Raw genomic sequence first — 18,639 nt, 5'->3', positions numbered from 1 at the left:
CTCATGGCGATCGGGTCAAGATGACTCATGGCGTCAATCTACAGCAACATCAAAGCCTAAAGAACGAATGAAGAAAGAGAACTCTATTTATATCTCAGTCTCTATCGTGAGTCTTCTTCTAACGGCAAACCTGCCAAATCATCCAGAGAGTTTGCTCTATTCCTTTCCCACGTCAGCATCTGATATTAGATGTCTATCACTCTCCATCCGCACCAACTAATAGCGATCTCATCACAAGCATCATTTATGTCTTTAATGCTCTGAGAAGAGGAGTAAGTAGAGATGTGGTAGTGGTATATCTCACCTTTACTAACCTGGTTCATGTGATTGATTACACATGAAACTCATCACTTGCATCAAATTCTCTTTACTTTTTTTGGTTTTGTTTTATTATTCTGACAAAGTCTTCTTGCAGACTAAGGTATTGGTTTAGAGCAAAGGGAAAGCTTTCTGATGACCAAGCCTTGCATCGGTAAGTACCTCCACCATCTACTTCATATGTGTAAATCACCTGAACCATAGCTATTATTCGTTTGGTAACATCCCTCTCAGCGTCTAAAAAAAGCAACAGTCACTGGAGACGAGTGAACTGATGGTGTTTATAGGATCATTGATTGATAAATTTAGATCATAGTTGAGACTCTTAAAATATCATCAGACTTTTTAAATAACATTGACAAATCTATAGAATGCTGTTCTTTCTGAAAGTTGGATTTATTTGTGCATAGCAAATTGATAATCTGACAAGCCACGTTGTTATACAGATGTGTTGTGGCATTTGCTTCGGATTTGATATTTGCAAGTATCAGTTTGAACCCTCACCGTATAGCTGGTGAATTCTTCTTATAACAAATTGCTGACAGAATTCGTAAGTAAATAATAATAATTGCATCTTCCAATTTCGAATGATAAGTCGTATTGTTCTAAAAAAATTCCAAAGCCTTGCAAAACTTAAGATCAAAAGTCTTGAAGGAACGTAAATTGGAAATTTCTGAAAACACAACAACCATATAAACGATGAAAATATTTTTTAAATACATAACTCATATATCGTTTTGATAACCTAATAAAATAGAAATTAAAATATATTGTAGTATAATTACATATAAACTACAAAATTAAGAATTTCACTATAGATGGGATGAAGCTGCTCTCGACAAATCTGATAAAACTAAAGAAGGTTAGTAATCAATTTTTGAAAAATCATAGATTATTTTTTCATTGAATTATTTGTATGCTATACCAAGAATCGTATTTTAGTATTTGTTTTAACTACATATAATAGAATTAACTAAATATAAATTAACTAAACTTAAAATAAAAATATATTTGTTTTCTGAAATTATTTTAAGAATATATATGTATATATCTAAAATCTTAGACTTAGATAGATTTTTCTATCTATCTATTTTGGTTACTTATAATTAATAAATTTGTATAAATAATTGTATAGTTATCAAAAATTAAAACTAATTTTTAAAAATTGTTGATATATAAAATACTAAAGATTTAACGATTAAGTATTTATTTAAGTATAGAATTTTGTTTTTTTAAGTTTAGTTATGAAGTTGTATAATTATATTAAAACAAAACAATATTTTGAAATTGATTATCATATTCGGATATATTTATTTTAGTGATGATGTATGAATTATTATCATAATTTGAAAATTTACTAAAAAAACAATATCAACATGAATTGTAATATATGAGTTATTACCTTAACCAAAATTATAAATTAACATTAAATATAATTATATATGTCATATTTAGCTATACAATGTGTCATCAATATTAATAGCCATGTCAATATTACATAATGCCAATATTCTGCTACATAAACCCCAAATCCCCTAACTCCTGTTAAGTAGCCAAATTCATAAATATACTTATTCGACAAAATGAAAAACTTTAAAATATTTACTAATCCGACCATGCACAAGCATCCATTTCCTATTCCATCGCGATAGGATAACAATGCAACCAACTCCTCAAAAAAAAAAATCAACCTCTTTTGCAAAAAAAATAAAATAATTTTAACACCTAAAATTTTTTGTTTCCAAACTTCTACAGGGAACACACATAAAAAGAAAAAGAGGACGTCCACTCGGATCACGCAACAAACCAAAAGGTGTGTCATGACTCCTAAGATATAGTATTTCCTTATTCAAAATCATACCATTTTAAATTATGAATGTATTTCGTAGTCCACCAGATATGCAATCCACCAGCGTTCAAACCAAAGTTTTATGATTGTAAGTTTAAGTGAATTATAATAATATATTTTTTTTTTTGTAACTGATAAAATAATATATTCTTCACAGTATCTTTTCATAACTAATTGAGTTATCAAACTTGATCGCATAGGTGGCTTTGATAAGTGTGACCTTTATGGTGTACAATTCTTTTCAACCTAAAAACATTATTGTTCCTCAATATCTTTCATTCTGCTTGACTGCAACAAAATATTTTCTCATCTGTTTTTCTTCCTTTAAACTAATTTATTATCATCTATTTCCTGACATTTTAATCCATCCACCTATGTCAAAAACTTATAGAAAATGTCAACTTCCAAAAAAAACATAATTGAACTTAGCAAATAAATTCTTAATAATATTAAAAAATGTTACTTAATAATTTCTTCAGCCTCCATTTTCCGCGCGTAGCGCGGACAAAGACTCTAGTCTATATTAACAAGGTTAAACACACTCTTTTCATGCTCTCCTCACTTTATCAAAGAGGCTACTTACAATAAAAATAAATTAATAGAAAAAGAAGGAACTTTCATAAAAAAAAATTCATTATGATATTTATTTCACATTTCATCAAACTCAAGACAACTAAAATATATAACAGTTAATCTGACATAAATTTCCACACTTTAATCACTAAAATCAAGTTTTGAGAAATAAATAAAAATAACAAAATCTCAATAAATGATTAATATATATTCCAAAATTAAAATTAAAAAAATAGTTTGAAAGACAAAATAAAAAGATATAACAAATATATAGGAACTTTATCGAAATAGATAATTTATCCAAAATACATAATATAACACCGAATACATAAATTTTTAAAAAAGATTGGAGAAATTAATAACAACAAAAATTAAATTAATAATCCATTTACTATATTGTTTTCTTGCATTTCGTGAAACCAGTGTAGACAAAAATTAAAACCAAAAATATTGTAACTCATCTATTTTTCTTCTTTTTTTGCTTTAAAATAAGGCCAAGAAAAACTAATAAAATTATTGAAAACTATCACCAAAAATAATACATAATTAGAACCAAAAATTTCAAAATAGTCAGAAACAAGCAATAAAAATATAAAAGATATATTTGCGTGAATAGTGAGAAACTCTATAAAATAGAAAATATGAATGATGTAAAGCACAAATCTGAAGTTATTTTCCATCTTTAATTATCTAAAACATACTCCATTTATGTATTCAAAACATATAATATATAACTTAAGTTGTTTTTCGTTAATCAAGTAAACAGGATGCTAATGAATGACAATAATTTAAAACATATGATATGAGAGCAATTGTTTGACCGAAAATTAAAAACAAATCACATCCATATAAAACATTTGTGAAATGATAAACTTAAATAATTAAATAAACTCTCGCAAAACGTGGACACACCTCAAGAGAAAAACAATTCGATAAGAATATTCAGCATGCTTGATCATCCTAAATAAATTCAGAGTAAAATTCACTTAGTGTTTGTATACTTCATTTGAAACGTTTTAATTCAATATAGTCTCAATAAAAATTCAAAATTCGGTAACTATTATGTACTATGCAGGTGATACTTAATAGTTTATTTATGTTATATAAATTAAATATATATTCACTAGTCAAACCATAACAAGCTCATCATCAGCATGGATGGCAAAATGTTGGCTGATTATTTCCATGAAATGTTAGGAATTGAAATCATGTTTGGTATAAGTTCCTTTTGGATTTTGAATATTTCGGGTTCTATCATATATGCAGTTAGGTTTGAGTTCGGTTCAGATAAAACTCATAACCCAAAATACCATAAAAGAACATCCATTCGGTATTTATGTCAGGTTCGGATCAATTCAGATTTTTGGGTTCAGTTTTATTTTCACAACCCTACATTTTTATTTTTCGAACATCAACTTTACTTTATGTTTAAAGTTTAACTATATTAATTTTATTACGACTATCAGGAATTTATTCTATTTTTATTGAATCGATCAGTAAAAACTACTTATGCTATTCATCTTTGACCTAACCAACTTCAAAACAAAGTGATACACTACGATCGCTAACCACTATCAAATGAATCGGAAAAGTTATCATTCTTTTTCCACATATTTACATCTTTATATATTTTTTAAAAAATATTTACTAAAACAATAAATTTAATTTAAAATTCATTAAAAATAAAACATCTGAACCTTGCGCGTAGCGCCGGAATACCATTAGTACTTAAGAAAACTTTAATGTTATTAATTATTTGGTTCATATACTAATAGTTATTTTTTCTAAAAATATGAACTCTTCTTAGTTATTTATTTATCAGATTATATGATTTGTAATATAAACAAAAAAAATAATCTCTACAACTCTCGCCGGCGCTTACAAAAATTTCCCCTATTATAAGTGAACAACATAAATATGTTCATAATTTGTATCAAATATATGTGGCCAACTAATGTCTCGCCGGCGAGATTTAAAAGAAATTTGGTAGTAGTGATGTTACTATATCTGGACAGTTTTGTGATTTTGCCCCTTTTGACTGAAGGGGAAAATCTAAAGCATCCATTAATCGCTTCTTCCCTTTCTATCTGTAATCTATATTAACAAGGTTAAAACACTCTTTTCATGCTCTCCTCACTTTATCAAAGAGGCTACTTACAATAAAACAAAAAATTTATCTACTCTGATTCTGCTGTCTCATTTTCTGTCTTGAAATCAAGCAAACACTTTGATCAGAGCAAGAAATCAAGTAAAATCACTTTGATCAAGCAAGAAATCAAGCAAAATCTGCTCCATAGAATTACGGTTGAGTCGTTGGATAGAGGAAATTTTTGGATTAAACCACTTTGATCAGAGCTATGAATACATGGAGAATAACGGATCATCTAAGGTATATAAAGTATTATAAAACATTGTAAATTCATCATATAGTGTGTAACAAGCAAACACTGGTCATCGCGGGAAGGGACATCAAACATTGTAAATTCCTCATACAAACTTATCTACGGCCCAGTTCTTGAGAGATAATTTACTGATATGATTCATCTAAGACGCTCCTCCTTTTGAAGAGAATTAAAGTCTAAAAAGTTTCATCTTGTGGCATAAACCTTAAAATGTCTTTGGCGTTGGTGAATCTAAGCAAGAACACATGCATTTGCTACTGGTTAATATCCATAATGTGATATGGTCAAGCACCATTTACTGCTTTGCTAGTGGAGAATCTCAAGACTCAGAAGAAGACGACCAATATTCACGTACAAAAATTATAAAGAACTCCATTTAATATCATAAGAATTAAAATAAAAATAATGGAGTAAAATAATTCTAATTGAATTTCCATTAATGAATTCTTCAATCCAATAACAACCCCTTAGTGGTCAGAAGCTTCTAATTGAAGCATTTCACTCCTTGGCGGAATAGTGACAGAGTAGAATCAGAATGTAACTCTCTGTGATGAATACTCCCACAGACAAACAAGCTCAAATCATCTCATCACCTTCGACCATTGCATGAGACTCCTACGTCTTAGTCGTGTGAACTAGATCCATGTACATTGACTAACTTGTAAACATAAGCAAAAGATCCACTCCAACTCTGTTCATCCGATTTATCTTTGACAAACCAAAACATCACTGACTACACTTTGTAGGACAAACAACTCCTCCCAGATCAAAAGGTAAGTGTTTGTAACATCACCAACACATCTCTGTATCACTCTCCTTATCAAAACATCTTCACGACATGTCTTCACACTATTCCACTTAGTTAGCTTAGTCAAGACACCACCAGGTTCAGGGCCGGCTTAGAATTGTATTAGGCCCTTGGGCAAAAATAATTTTTACACATGATAGTTAATTAAACTAAGATTATAGGGCCCTACTCTAAAAAAAAAAAAAAAAGACGGGCCCCTTCTGTTATTGAATTGATTGGCTTTTGGGGTGGGCCCTAGGCGAGTGCACTCCTTGCCCTCCCTGTTGAGCCGGCACTGACCAGGTTCCCACACTCTAATACTAAGAGACAGACCCGAGAGTCCCTTTACCCATGACCAAATTTCCATTATCCAGTGTGATCCCTGATATCATTGATTCCATGAGCTTTTGTTCAATTTTTTTTATAAACAGTAACACTTTATTTCACCTTAATAAAACGCCAAATCAAAAACACTTAAGTGTGAAGAAGAGAATTCTAGAACAAGATTGAGCAATTTTACCAGAAAATTCATAGGAAAATAAAATATCAGAAAAGAGCAAGAATAATAAGCTAACAAACTTTTACAATTTTTCTTAGGTTAATCTCAAAGCGAAAGCGTATTTCTGCTTTATACTTCTTTGTTACTCTCTCATTAGCTGATGTGTCTCATTGGTAGCATTCTCTTGTATTAGAGCATGTGTATACGAATTCGTATATGTAGCTCATACTACATGCAACTTGTTTCCTTGACATTGCTGGAATAATTTTGGATTCGTTTGACTAATAGTGTGCATGTTTCTCGTTTATTTAGGACTCTACCTTCAAGTACCACAAGACTTTTCTGGATCTGTCTCTGTTTATCTGTGTTGGTAAATGCAAGCCTAGAAGATGAGGGACCAGATTACTTGGCTATGGCAGCCTTGAGGGCGTCTTTGCATCGTCCAGACGATATTGATTGGACTAGCTCAGATTACTGTACTTGGACTGAACTGGATTGTGACAATAACAGCCGCGTCACAGGCATACGGCTCTCCAACAAAGGATTCGCAGGAAGCCTACCTCCGGAGTTAGTTAACCTGACAGCTCTGCGAGTTTTCGAGATAACGAGCAATCAGATTTCTGGAATCATTCCTACAGGGTTTACTGAGCTGCAGTCTCTGCAAGTGGTTGCTCTCTCCAGTAATTTGCTTCAGGGACCAACGCCAAAGTTTAACTCGATGGTTCGAGTTGATATGAGTCTAGGCACGAACACTTTTTGTTTAGATTCTCCTGGCTCTCCATGTGACCCCATCGTTCAGACTCTCCTTTCTATTGCTGGGGGATTTAACTATCCCCTAGAATTTGCAAAGAGTTGGAAAGGGAACAACCCGTGTCAGGATTGGTTTGGGATAACCTGTATAGAGGGTCGAATCGTTTTTTTCGCCGTGCCATTCAGACAACTAACAGGTAGTATCTCTCCAAGGTTTAGAGACCTCGACTCTCTTCAGTTGATTGACCTGTCGTATAACCGTCTGGCTGGTACTATTCCCGTTGATATAACTAAGTTGAAGGAACTCAGAGTCCTGGACGTTTCTCACAATCAGCTTCACGGAAAGGTGCCAGAATTCAAGATAAAAAACGGGAAGCCAGTGATAAATACTAAAGGCAATTTGGAGATTGGGACTGACATCAGTCCGGGGGTTCCTTCACGTAAGGGAAACATGAATATCAAAATCCTCGTGGGAAGTTTGACTGCGAGTTTGGTTGTCGTGTTGCTGGTTGTCGCGGGGTTCATTGTTTATCTGGTTTATAAAATGAAGAAGGATCTCGTGCAGTCTTCTGAGCACATCGAGATCGAGATGCCTGAGCACAACGAGATCGAGATGCCTGATCACAACGAGACCGAGATGCCTGAGCACAGCGAGATCAACATGGCTGAGCACAATGAGATCATCGAGAACAAAGCAATACCAATGCAGATTCTCAGAGTTGAAACAAACAACTTTGGAGTTGAGAATTTACTCAGAGAAGGCGGGTTCGGATCCGTATACAGAGGTACACTGCACGATGGAAGGGAGATTGCTGTTAAGAAGATGAACCAAGAAGATTTTGCCGGTAAAGGCCTCAAAGAATTCGAATCCGAGGTCACTGTTCTAACCAAGGTTCATCACCGCAACCTAGTGTCTCTTTATGGGTATTCCATTGAAGGAAACGATAGGCTAGTAGTCTATCAGTACATGCCCCAAGGCACATTGAGCAAACATCTGTTTCACTGGAGTGACCACAGTTTGAGACCACTCGACTGGACTACACGCCTCAGTATTGCATTGGATGTTGCTCGAGCAGTAGAGTATCTCCATACGCTGGCTCTCCAGAGCCAAAGCTACATCCATAGGGACTTGAAACCGCCAAACATTCTTCTCGGGGATGATTTACGAGCCAAAGTATCTGACTTTGGATTAGTGACTGCTACAGAAGAAGGCAGAGAATCAGTCAAGACCAAGTGTCGTGGGACACCCGGTTACATGGCACCTGAATATTGTATAGTTATCTTATTCCTCTGTCAATTATCTATATTTGATTGTGTAATTTATTTTGGAAACTAACAACTAAAATATCTGTAATTGCAGTGGACGGAAGGGTTACGAGAAAGATCGATGTTTACAGCTTCGGAGTCATCCTCATGGAGCTCATAACCGGCAAGAAAGCTACAGACCTTAGCCGAGCTGAAGACGATATCCATATCACAGCATGGTTCAGGAAGATGCTTCGCGAAGAAGAAACTTTCTCGGAAGCTATTGACAGAAACATTATCGCCAACCAGGAGACTCAGCGGACCATATACAAAGTTGCAAAACTAGCAAGACAATGCTGCACAAGGACACCTGAGCAGAGACCAGACATGGCTCAGGTCGTCAGCTTCCTTTCCTCGCTGATTGAGCGGTGGGAACCCAGCGGCGAAATCCAAGATTTCGATGAAAATACAGTTTCTTCGGATATGAGAGCAGAATGGGAGAATATTGTGAAGGGAAGCAGCAGTATGGTGTGATAATGTAGAGTTTTGGAAAAGCTATGCAGCTAGACATGGTGTTGTTTCGTAAATTCAAATATGTTTCTCTGTTTAATCTTAGCTTTGTTTCAAATTGTATTTAGCTTTGGTTATGTTGTGTCTCCCTCCTTCAGGGCTTGGTCTCCAGAAGAACTTAGTTCTTGCTGGCTGTTCTATTCTAAAAACACATCTCATCTTGTATCCCTCCTTGTTCATATAATCAAACTTGTCTTAGCTTTAAAAAAAAGAAGCTCATCCCTATAGTATTATACACATATGAAACCATTTAAGCTCTTCTCACTTGAACCATGTAAGGATTTTGGTTCGCATTCATGCTAATTTAAATTGGGTATTTTTTTAAATATTTTTATTTTTTATTAATTTTAAATTTTATAACGGGTAGCCATAGATAATATTGATATATCATTGACGAGTAAGACAACAACTAGGCCTGGGCGAAAATAACTATACCCGAAGCCCATACCTTTACCCGAACCGAAGTAGCGGGTTCGGATCGGTAACGGATCCATGCTAAATACTGAATGGGTCTTAACCTCTTGGCTTTCGGATAACCGATCGGTTCGGTTGTAAACCGAGCCGAATGAAGCACCCGAGCTAAACCGATCTTATATATAATTTATGTTATATGCTGTTACATTTACATACTTTCCATGTATTTTCCTCTCTTTCCTGTTCTCGGCGACCAGCCCTAATCCAAAAAGAACAATGTTTTTTTGATTCAATCTTATAATAATAAAATGGAACCATAAATCTCTTTGTCTCTCTGTCTCATGCTTTATCTGAGGATTAGAAGAATCAAAATCAATCACAGGTTCATAAGTTTTCTTTCTTCTTCTTCGGTTTTTTTCTGGAAATTTTTAATCGATTCCAAATCAATAGAAACATCTTCTATTTGCATGTCTTTTGATTTTTTCATTAATTCATCTTTTATATGCATGTTTTCTGTAATTTCTTGTTCTTATTATTCACTTAAATATGTGCTTTTATGTTTACAGGTGGTTTTGACATCATCTTTTGATTGAGAAACCACAACAAAGAAGATGAATCTGAAGCTGTTAACGATCGTTTGTATTTTCATAGTGGGGACATGCAAAATTGCTTATGGTTTAATTCGTGTTGTTTAATACTCTAGTACTATTCTGTGGCTTTCAATTTCAGTATCTTTCTAAGTTTTAGATTCAAGTTTGTTCTGTTTTGGTGTGTTAATGAATGGGTAGTTCGGGTTTCTTCCGGATTTTTTGGTTATTTTGATTACAAAACCCGAAACCGAACAAGGTCCATTTCAATTTCGGGTTTAAGCGGATCTTCTGAGCTTTATCTGGACCGATCCGAACCTGGTTGGTTCCGAACCGATACCGTACCGGAAATTTTAAAAAACCGAATGGGACTTCTAGGCTTACATCCGAAAATCCAAAACCCCGTTTAAACCGAACCGAATCCGATGGGGGGACCGAACGCCCAGGCCTACAACAACATTGGTTTTTTTTTTTGGACGACTTAAAATGCAAATCATAAATGATAGATCTATCTCATGATCTACGCATACTTTTATGCAGTCGTCATCAGTTTTACAATAGCCTTGGTACTTACATTCAGCAGCTGAAAATCATTTAAAACAAGTAATATGAATAATTTTTCAAAAACAAAAAAAACTGATTTAACTTATTTTATATAGAGTTCTTATTTATATGAAAAAGAAGAATAAAATATTAACAAATGATTGAAAAAAATGATAGGAAGCAATTAAGAAAATGAAGAGTAGAGATGTAAACTGAATCTTTTCCGTTGACATGATTGTCTTTGTAGCTTTTAGTTTGATGAAGATAAAGTTATATGTTTTTTGGGTTTAGAGCAAATGGTTATCTATACTATACAATACTATACTATATTATACTTATATTTGTTGTTGGATAAGCTTGGGATACAAGTTTCCTTTTCCTATTTTAAGTTGTGATTATCTTTAGGATTAGGAGATATGATAATACTAAGTGATTTAGGATATTTCGAGTCCTATATATATATGGATGCAAGGTGTGATGCATGATGTGTGATTTTGAGACTTGTGATTTGTGATTGAGATCGTTGTGATTGAATAAGAGAAGGACTTCTTATTATTGTGATTCTATATTTGGTATCAGAGCAAAGCATAACTTTGAAGTTTCCAATCGACAACAATGGGAGACGGCAAAAGTGATATCGTGTTACACCAAGATGGCAGACCTACTTCTGTCAAATTTCCGATGCTAACTTCATCGAACTATACTGTCTGGGCCATGCGAATGAAGATAGCACTGAAAGTCAGCGAAGTATGGGAAACAATAGACCCCGGAACCAAAGACGAGAAGAAAAACAATATGGCTATTGCATTCTTATTACAATCTATACCAGAAACTTTGGTCTTACAGGTTGGCGACATTGATACAGCAAAGGCGGTCTGGGAAGCAATAAAAGCGAGACATGTCGGAGCTGAGCAGGTGAAAGAAGCAAGGTTACAAACCTTGATGGCTGAGTTCGATAGAATCAAGATGAAAGATGGAGACACGATTGATATATTCTCTGGAAAACTATCTGAAATAGCTTCTAAATCTGCCTCCTTAGGAGAAACAATTGAAGAACCAAAGTTTGTGAATTTTTTTTTAAAGAGCTTGCCAAGAAAGAAGTACATTCATATGGTTGCTTCACTTGAGCAAGTTCTAGACCTTAAGACCACAAGCTATGAAGATATAGTCGGTCGTTTAAAGGCGTATGAAGAAAGAATAACTGAAGAAGATGAAGAGGATGTCAATGATGAAACAGGGAAGCTAATGTACGACAATGCAGGTTCAAATCACGAAGGCTATGGTAACAACTACAATAACCGGGGACGAGGACGCAGTGGCAGATCAAATTGGAGAGGACGAGGTCGCGGTCGTGGATCTTTTCAGCAACAAAGATAAGTTTATAGGCAAGGACGAGGTGGAGGAGATGCCTCACATATCACATGCTTCAACTGTGACAAGCTTGGACATTACGCTATTGACTGTCCAGATAAGATGTTAAAGCTTCAAGAGACCGCCGAAGGGAATGAAAAGAAAGACGAAGATACTCAAGAAGCTGATGAGTTGATGATGAACGAGGTCGTTTACTTGAATGAGGAGAATGTAAACCCTAAAATCTTTGACACGGAATCAGATACTAAAGATGTGTGGTATCTAGATAATGGCGCCAGCAACCATATGAGTGGAAACCGTATGTTCTTCTTCGAGCTTGACACTACCGTTACTGGGAAAGTACATTTTGGAGATGACTCACGAATCGATATAATGGGGAAAGGCTCAATTCGGTTCATTATCAATGGTTGAAAGAAAATTTTGAAAGATGTCTACTATATACCATCGCTGCGGAGCAACATCATTAGTTTGGGACAAGCCACTGAGGCAGGCTGTGAAGTGAATATGAAGAACAACACGCTCAAGCTAGTCGACAAGCATGGTCTACTAATGGTTAAAACAACAAGAACTAAAAACCGTTTATACAAGGTCACGCTACAAGCAGATCATATTGAGTGTTTGAAGGTAACGACCTGTGCAGAGTCTACAATGTGGCACGCACGGTTGGGTCATATCAACAAAGAGACCATGAGGTCAATGGTCAAGAAAGAACTGGTTACAGGCGTGTCTGAAGTCGAGAGCAGTACTGAAGCTTGTGTCTCATGTCTGAAGGGAAAACAAACCAGGAAGCCCTTCCCACAAGCAACCTCGTTTTGAGCTTCAAAAACTCTCGAACTGATTCATGCAGATCTCTGTGGACCCATCACACCACCAACACCAGCCCACAAGAGATACATTCTTGTACTCATAGACGACTATTTGCGATACATGTGGACAATACTGATTAAAGAAAAGAGTGAAGCTCTCGAGAAGTTTAAAATATTTAAGCTACGTACGGAGCAAGAAACAAAAACAGAGTTAAGAGCGCTACGAACAGATAGAGGAGGCGAGTTTGTATCTCATGAGTTTCAGTCCTACTGCGACAAGTATGGGATCAATCGACACTTGACTGCGCCGTACTCTCCTCAACAAAACGGCGTAGTAGAGCGATGGAACAGGACGTTATTGGAGATGACAAGAAGTATTTTAAAACATATGAGCATACCAAATCATCTATGGGGAGAAGCAATAAGGCATGCCACTTACTTGATCAATAGGGTTGCAACAAGATCTCTTGACGGGTTGAGTCCGTATGAAGCGTTGAGAAGTCGGAAACCAAACCTGTCACACTTAAAGGTTTTTGGATGTGTGTGCTACGCTAGAACAGAGAAGGCTGGTAGGAAGCAATTAGATGACAGGTCCAGAGTTCTTGTCCACTTAGGAACAGAACCGGGATCTAAAGCTTACCGTCTTCTCGATCCTCACACCAAACGCATTATTGTGAGCCGTGACGTTGTGTTTGATGAATACAAGCAATGGTGCTGGACAGATGAAACAGTCGATATGGAAGCTGGTGACTTCACGCTCGTGAAAAAACGTTGGGATAATGATGTCGCAACTGACGCTGAAGCTTCTGTACCTGAAAATTCAGCTGAAGACAATGATGAACCGGGGGAAGAAGAAGTTAGTGAAGACGGGGATAGTGATGATGGCTTTCAACCACGACGATCAACAAGAACATCTACGAGACCTACATACCTTGACCACTATGTTCTCATGGCTGAGATAGAGGGAGAACGTTTGTTGATGGCTATTACTGAGGAACCTTGGGACTACAACGAAGCCAAGGAGCTGGAGGTTTGGATTGATGCGTGTAAGGACGAGATTTTTTCAATCGAGAAAACAATACGTGGGATCTGGTTGAGCTACCTAGAGGTGTTAAACCAATAGTCTTGAGTGGGTGTTTAAGATTAAACGCAATGCTGATGGTTCGATCAGTAAATACTCGCTTAGTAGCTAAAGGGTATGTTCAGCGGCATGGCGTGGACTATGATGAAGTGTTTTCTCCGGTGGCTCGTATTGAGACAATTAGATTGATCATCGCTTTGGCTGGAACACATGGCTGGAAGATACACCATCTCGACGTTAAGACTGCGTTCCTTCACGGAGAGCTAAACGAAGATGTGTTCGTCACTCAACCAGAAGGTTTTGTCGTCGCTGGGAAATAACACAAGGTTTACAAGTTAAAAAAGGCTCTCTATGGATTACGACAAGTTCCTAGAGCTTGGAATATAAAGCTTAACCAGATACTTCGAGGCTTGAACTTCAAGCATTGCTCAAAGGAGCCTTCACTCTATTGCAAAGAAAACGACCAAGAGCTACTTATTGTCGTAGTCTACGTAGACGATCTTCTAGTTACTGGTTCTTCTTTGACCTCTATCCAGAATTTTAAACGAGAGATGGCTGCAAAGTTTGAGATGAGCGATCTTGGACTATTGACGTATTATTTGGGAATAGAAGTGTTGCAAGGTAATGACGGGATCATTCTCAAGCAAGATAGATACGCACAAAGAATTCTAGAAGAAGCTAATATGAGTTCTTGTAACTCTACTCATGTACCTATGGAGTTAAACGCAGCTTTCTCCAAGTCACTTGATGAAATGAAGATTGATGAAAGGGGGTATCGCCGTGCCATTGGATGTCTCCGTTACCTGTTACACACGCGACCAGATCTTTCTTTTAGCGTAGGTGTTCTCAGCAGGTATATGCAGGATCCGAGGACGTCCCATGGTGCAGCCCTGAAGCAAGTACTGAGATATCTTCGTGGGACTTGCTCCCTCGGACTGTACTACCCGCGTGACAAAGGTACTGAGCTGTTAGGTTATAGTGATAGCTCTCACAATGTCGATAATGATGATGGCAAGAGTACTACTGACACATATTTTATTTTGGTGAGAGTCCTATAACATGGTGCTCAACTAAACAAGAAATAGTGGCGTTATCATCTTGTGAGGCTGAGTTTATGGCTGCGACTGAAGCGGCTAAACATACGATATGGTTGCAAGAACTTCTAAGTGAAGCTGTTGGGAAGAAAAGCAAGAAAGTGGTGATCAAAGTGGATGATAAGTCTGCCATAGCACTTAGTAAAAATCCTGTGTTTCATGGCCGAAGTAAGCATATTCACAGGAGGTTTCACTTTATACGTGAGTGTGTGGAAAACGAGTTGGTCGAGGTCGATCACATTCCGGGAAGCAAACAGAAGGCGGATATTCTTACTAAGTCACTTGGAATAATTAAGTTCAAAGAGATGAGAGAGTTTATTGGAGTTCAAAATGTGTGTGAAGACAAGTTCAAGCTTAAGGGGGAGAATGTTGTTGGATAAGCTTGAGATACAAGTTTCCTTTTCCTATTTTAAGTTGTGATTATCTTTAGGATTAGGAGATATGATAATACTAAGTGATTTAGGATATTTCGAGTCCTATATATATATGGATGCAAGGTGTGATGCATAATGTGTGATTTTGAGACTTGTTATTTGTGATTGAGATCTGATTGAATAAGAGAAGGACTTCTTATTATTGTGATTCTATAATATCTTCCCATATTGCAAATGTTTTGCCGCAAAAGGCATGAAGTATCATCAGTAGTGCTCGTCTCTTATAAGACAAGTATTACAAGCTTAGCGTGTCAATAGCAGCAAACAAAGTGGAAAGGATGAAAACAGAGAGGTCACACAATCCTTTAATACAAAAACAAACTGATCTCGTCTGTTCAAATGAAGCTACTGTACTTGTGATCACATTCACACATCGTCTCTACTCCGATGCTCCAAGAGCAATTGCTCCAGTTCTTCCCTGCGTCTGTCTATCTCCTGCAACATCAAGGGTCAATGATTTAGAAGCCATCTGAGGAATGGAATGCACATATAGACACTACAATAAACTCAAACTATCACTACTTGCCTCAAGATCCTTGACAGCTTGTTCTTTTGAGATTTCTTTCTGCTGTCTAGCACGTTTCAGAAAACCAATGCATAAAATCTCCTGAAGTTCAGACAAACGATCAAAAGATTAAACCAAATCAAACATAGCAGATCCAAAACTGAAAAGAGATTGATCATATAAGCAAAGATACAACCACTACATCAACCAAAAACTATAATGAAGAAAAAGATTCAACAGTAACGCAAGAGAACATAGGAAATAATAGAACTATGAATGTGACATCTTACTGAAATCAAATAGATAAGACCACACAAGCGAGGAGCATGTAGCTTGCGATGTTCTGAAGAAGCAAGAGATCCTTCCTTTGAGTCATATAGTCAGGGAAAGCTCTTGTCATCACAGCCACACTGATACAAAGCAAACCAATATATATAATCTTTACACCAACCAAACAATTGTCTCTTTCTTGAGCTCCTCAGTTACTTACAAAATCTGAAGCATTCCTCTCCCAGCCCAGTACTCAAGAACCTTTGACACTTTAAGGATGAATCCCCACTCTGTCTCGGCTAGAACCACAAAACAAGCGATTAACACAGCCAAGAGACGACGAACATCAATGGAGACAATAGAAAGAGAGAGAGAGGGGTTATTATTATTACATCACAAGATAACCCTGAAAATGTAAAACTAGGTTCGTGAACAAGACAAACGTAATAGCTGACTTATCTCAAGTATTCTATTTCTATTGACCAAATAGTAAAGTATGTATATAACAGTTTGTTCACAAAGAAGGGAAGAAGAAGAGGATGAGACGGAGGAGGAGGAGGAGGCTGGGCGGGGAGGGGTGAGGGGGATGGGAAGGGGAGGAGGAGGAGAAAAGACTCTAAAGATTTATCTATATTCTATTGTTCTTAAATCGAATAGTATAAAGCAAAATACTACATTTCAATTTGAACTGTTATTTTTTTCTAAAGGTAAAAGATAACAATCATACATAGTAAGAGGACATATGATTTACAGAGGAGCAGGTGGCATTGTCATTGTCCATCTTTTCTAATTTAAAATTTAATATCATACACTATATTATACCATATTCTTTATCCAAATGGTACGATCTTTGTTTTACTGGTTCACAATGTTTACCACTTTCTTGGCCTTTTTCGATTATAAAAGTATAGTCTTGGTATGTTTTTGCTTGTAATTTCTTAGTCTTGTCAATAAATATAAACCAATTGGTTCGTAAAAATGATACACCAACAAAACATAACACATGGGGTTTACGAAAAAATAAAATTTGCAGAGGTGGTGGGAGAGATGTTGCAAAGGTTAATGCAGGAGAAGAATCCACCATAAGAAGTAGAGGAGGAGAAAATTTCGGTGGGAGTAAGTGGGGAGACGACGGGTTGCGATACTGGCAGAGGAAAATATGGTGGTGGTGGTGATGCTTCAGATGAGACACTGACAAAATAGTTTTACATACTAGAAGAGAACACATAAACATATATTGTTTATCTTCTTTGATTATTTGTAGGAACTAATAGTGACATGAAAAAAGAAGAAGTTGAGAGAAGAAAAGAGTAAAGAGGATGATATAGCTACAGAAACAAAAGAGAATAAGAAATATTGTATTATACTACACTTTTTGAAGGTATATAAATTATGTAAAATAATATTTTCAGATGAAAAATAATTTTTGCAGCTAAAACAGTCATGCGCTTTGAAAGCTCATATCACAATATAATTACTATAATTACTTTAACAATATTAACAAATGACAATGCATTTGTTGCCATTGTGTGGCAATGCATTGTTTGGAAATGGATTCACATAGAATAATCAATACACATATGAAACCACTTAAACTCTTTCCACTTGACCATTTAAGGATTTTGGGTCAGATACTCATGCTAATGTAAATTGAATATTGTTATAAATATCTTTATTTTTTAATTTTTAAATCTTTAACAGGTAGCAATGGAAATATTGATATATCACTGACGAGTAAGACAACAACATTGGTTTTCTTTGGACGACTTAAATGCAAGGTCATAAATGATCGTCTATGTCATGGCCTATGCATACTTTTTTGCAGTCGTCATCAGTTTTACAATATCCTTGGTACTTGCATCCACCAGCTGGAAATCATTTAAAAAAAACAAATATGAATAGTTTGTCAAAAAAAAAAAAAATTAACTGATTTTATCTAGCGTTGTTATTTATATGAAAAAATATGAGTAAAAATATTACCAAAGGTTTGAGAAAAATGATATGAAGCAATTAAGAAAATGAAGAGCAGAAATGTAAACTGAATCTTTTTGTTGGCATGATTATCTTTGTTACTCTTCGTTTGATGAAGATAAAATTTAAGTTTTTTGGTTTAGAGCCAAAATGGTTATCTACAGTTATATACTGAAATTTTACTTTACCAAAAAAAAAAATATATTAAACATACCTAAAATGTAATTGACTATTGCAGTAATACTTTCCCATGAAAATCTTGCACTATTTATCACAACTAGATTTTTTGACCAAAAAAATAATTTTAAAATATCTGGGTCCGCACATAATGCATGCAAAAAAGATCTAGTTGTTATAAATACTGCAAGATTTTTATGGGATATTATTACTGCAATAGTCAATTATATTTTAAGTGTATATATATCTTATTTCTTGTAAAGTAGATTTTTAAATATAAATTTTTAATTTTATAGTTGAGGGGTTTTAGTACCCTTCAACTATTTTGAATCGTAAAAAAACTCTTAATTAATTTTAAATCTTTAACCCTTTCAATTTATAAAGTGTTAACAT

At 35.4% G+C, this 18,639-nt stretch overlaps 3 protein-coding genes and 1 pseudogene across 5 annotated transcripts; 3 read left to right on the top strand and 1 right to left on the bottom strand.

Moving 5' to 3' along the window:
- The first annotated feature begins 199 nt into the window (after positions 1 to 199).
- Positions 200 to 11,607, top strand: LOC117132513 (receptor-like kinase TMK2). Of its 3 annotated transcripts, none has more exons than XM_033286888.1 (4): positions 200 to 272; positions 416 to 472; positions 765 to 868; positions 2,074 to 11,607. In XM_033286888.1, exon 4 carries the CDS (start codon positions 6,841 to 6,843, stop codon positions 8,512 to 8,514), a length of 1,674 nt encoding a protein of 557 aa, XP_033142779.1. In that variant the 5' UTR covers positions 200 to 272; positions 416 to 472; positions 765 to 868; positions 2,074 to 6,840; the 3' UTR covers positions 8,515 to 11,607. The 3 variants fall into 3 exon arrangements, with proteins under 3 accessions (XP_033142779.1, XP_033142778.1, XP_033142780.1); XM_033286887.1 differs by having other exon boundaries at positions 205 to 472; positions 2,074 to 2,131; positions 2,208 to 11,607; XM_033286889.1 differs by having other exon boundaries at positions 206 to 293.
- On the top strand, positions 8,592 to 8,957 carry LOC103862292 (receptor-like kinase TMK2). Its single transcript, XM_033287464.1, has one exon. It carries the CDS (start codon positions 8,592 to 8,594, stop codon positions 8,955 to 8,957), a length of 366 nt encoding a protein of 121 aa, XP_033143355.1.
- On the top strand, positions 11,153 to 12,319 carry LOC117132664. The gene is made up of 2 exons (XM_033287463.1): positions 11,153 to 11,819; positions 12,006 to 12,319. Exons 1-2 carry the CDS (start codon positions 11,153 to 11,155, stop codon positions 12,317 to 12,319), a joined length of 981 nt encoding a protein of 326 aa, XP_033143354.1.
- A 3,179-nt stretch (positions 12,320 to 15,498) lies between these two features.
- Positions 15,499 to 16,488, bottom strand: LOC117132663 (annotated as a pseudogene).
- Between the last annotated feature and the right edge of the window lie 2,151 nt (positions 16,489 to 18,639).

Source organism: Brassica rapa, chromosome A03 (genome assembly GCF_000309985.2).
Source record: "Brassica rapa cultivar Chiifu-401-42 chromosome A03, CAAS_Brap_v3.01, whole genome shotgun sequence".
Lineage (NCBI taxonomy): Eukaryota > Viridiplantae > Streptophyta > Magnoliopsida > Brassicales > Brassicaceae > Brassica > Brassica rapa.
This window is presented reverse-complemented; position numbering and strand designations above follow the sequence as displayed.

Bases quoted from the DNA above. Each gene is read 5' to 3' on its own strand.
- LOC117132513 (XM_033286888.1), top strand. From the start codon at position 6,841: ATGGCAGCCTTGAGGGCGTCTTTGCATCGTCCAGACGATATTGATTGG.
- LOC103862292 (XM_033287464.1), top strand. From the start codon at position 8,592: ATGGAGCTCATAACCGGCAAGAAAGCTACAGACCTTAGCCGAGCTGAA.
- LOC117132664 (XM_033287463.1), top strand. From the start codon at position 11,153: ATGGGAGACGGCAAAAGTGATATCGTGTTACACCAAGATGGCAGACCT. The intron at 11,820-12,005 runs GTAACAACTACA...TTGACTGTCCAG, and splicing joins TTCAAATCACGAAGGCTATG to ATAAGATGTTAAAGCTTCAA.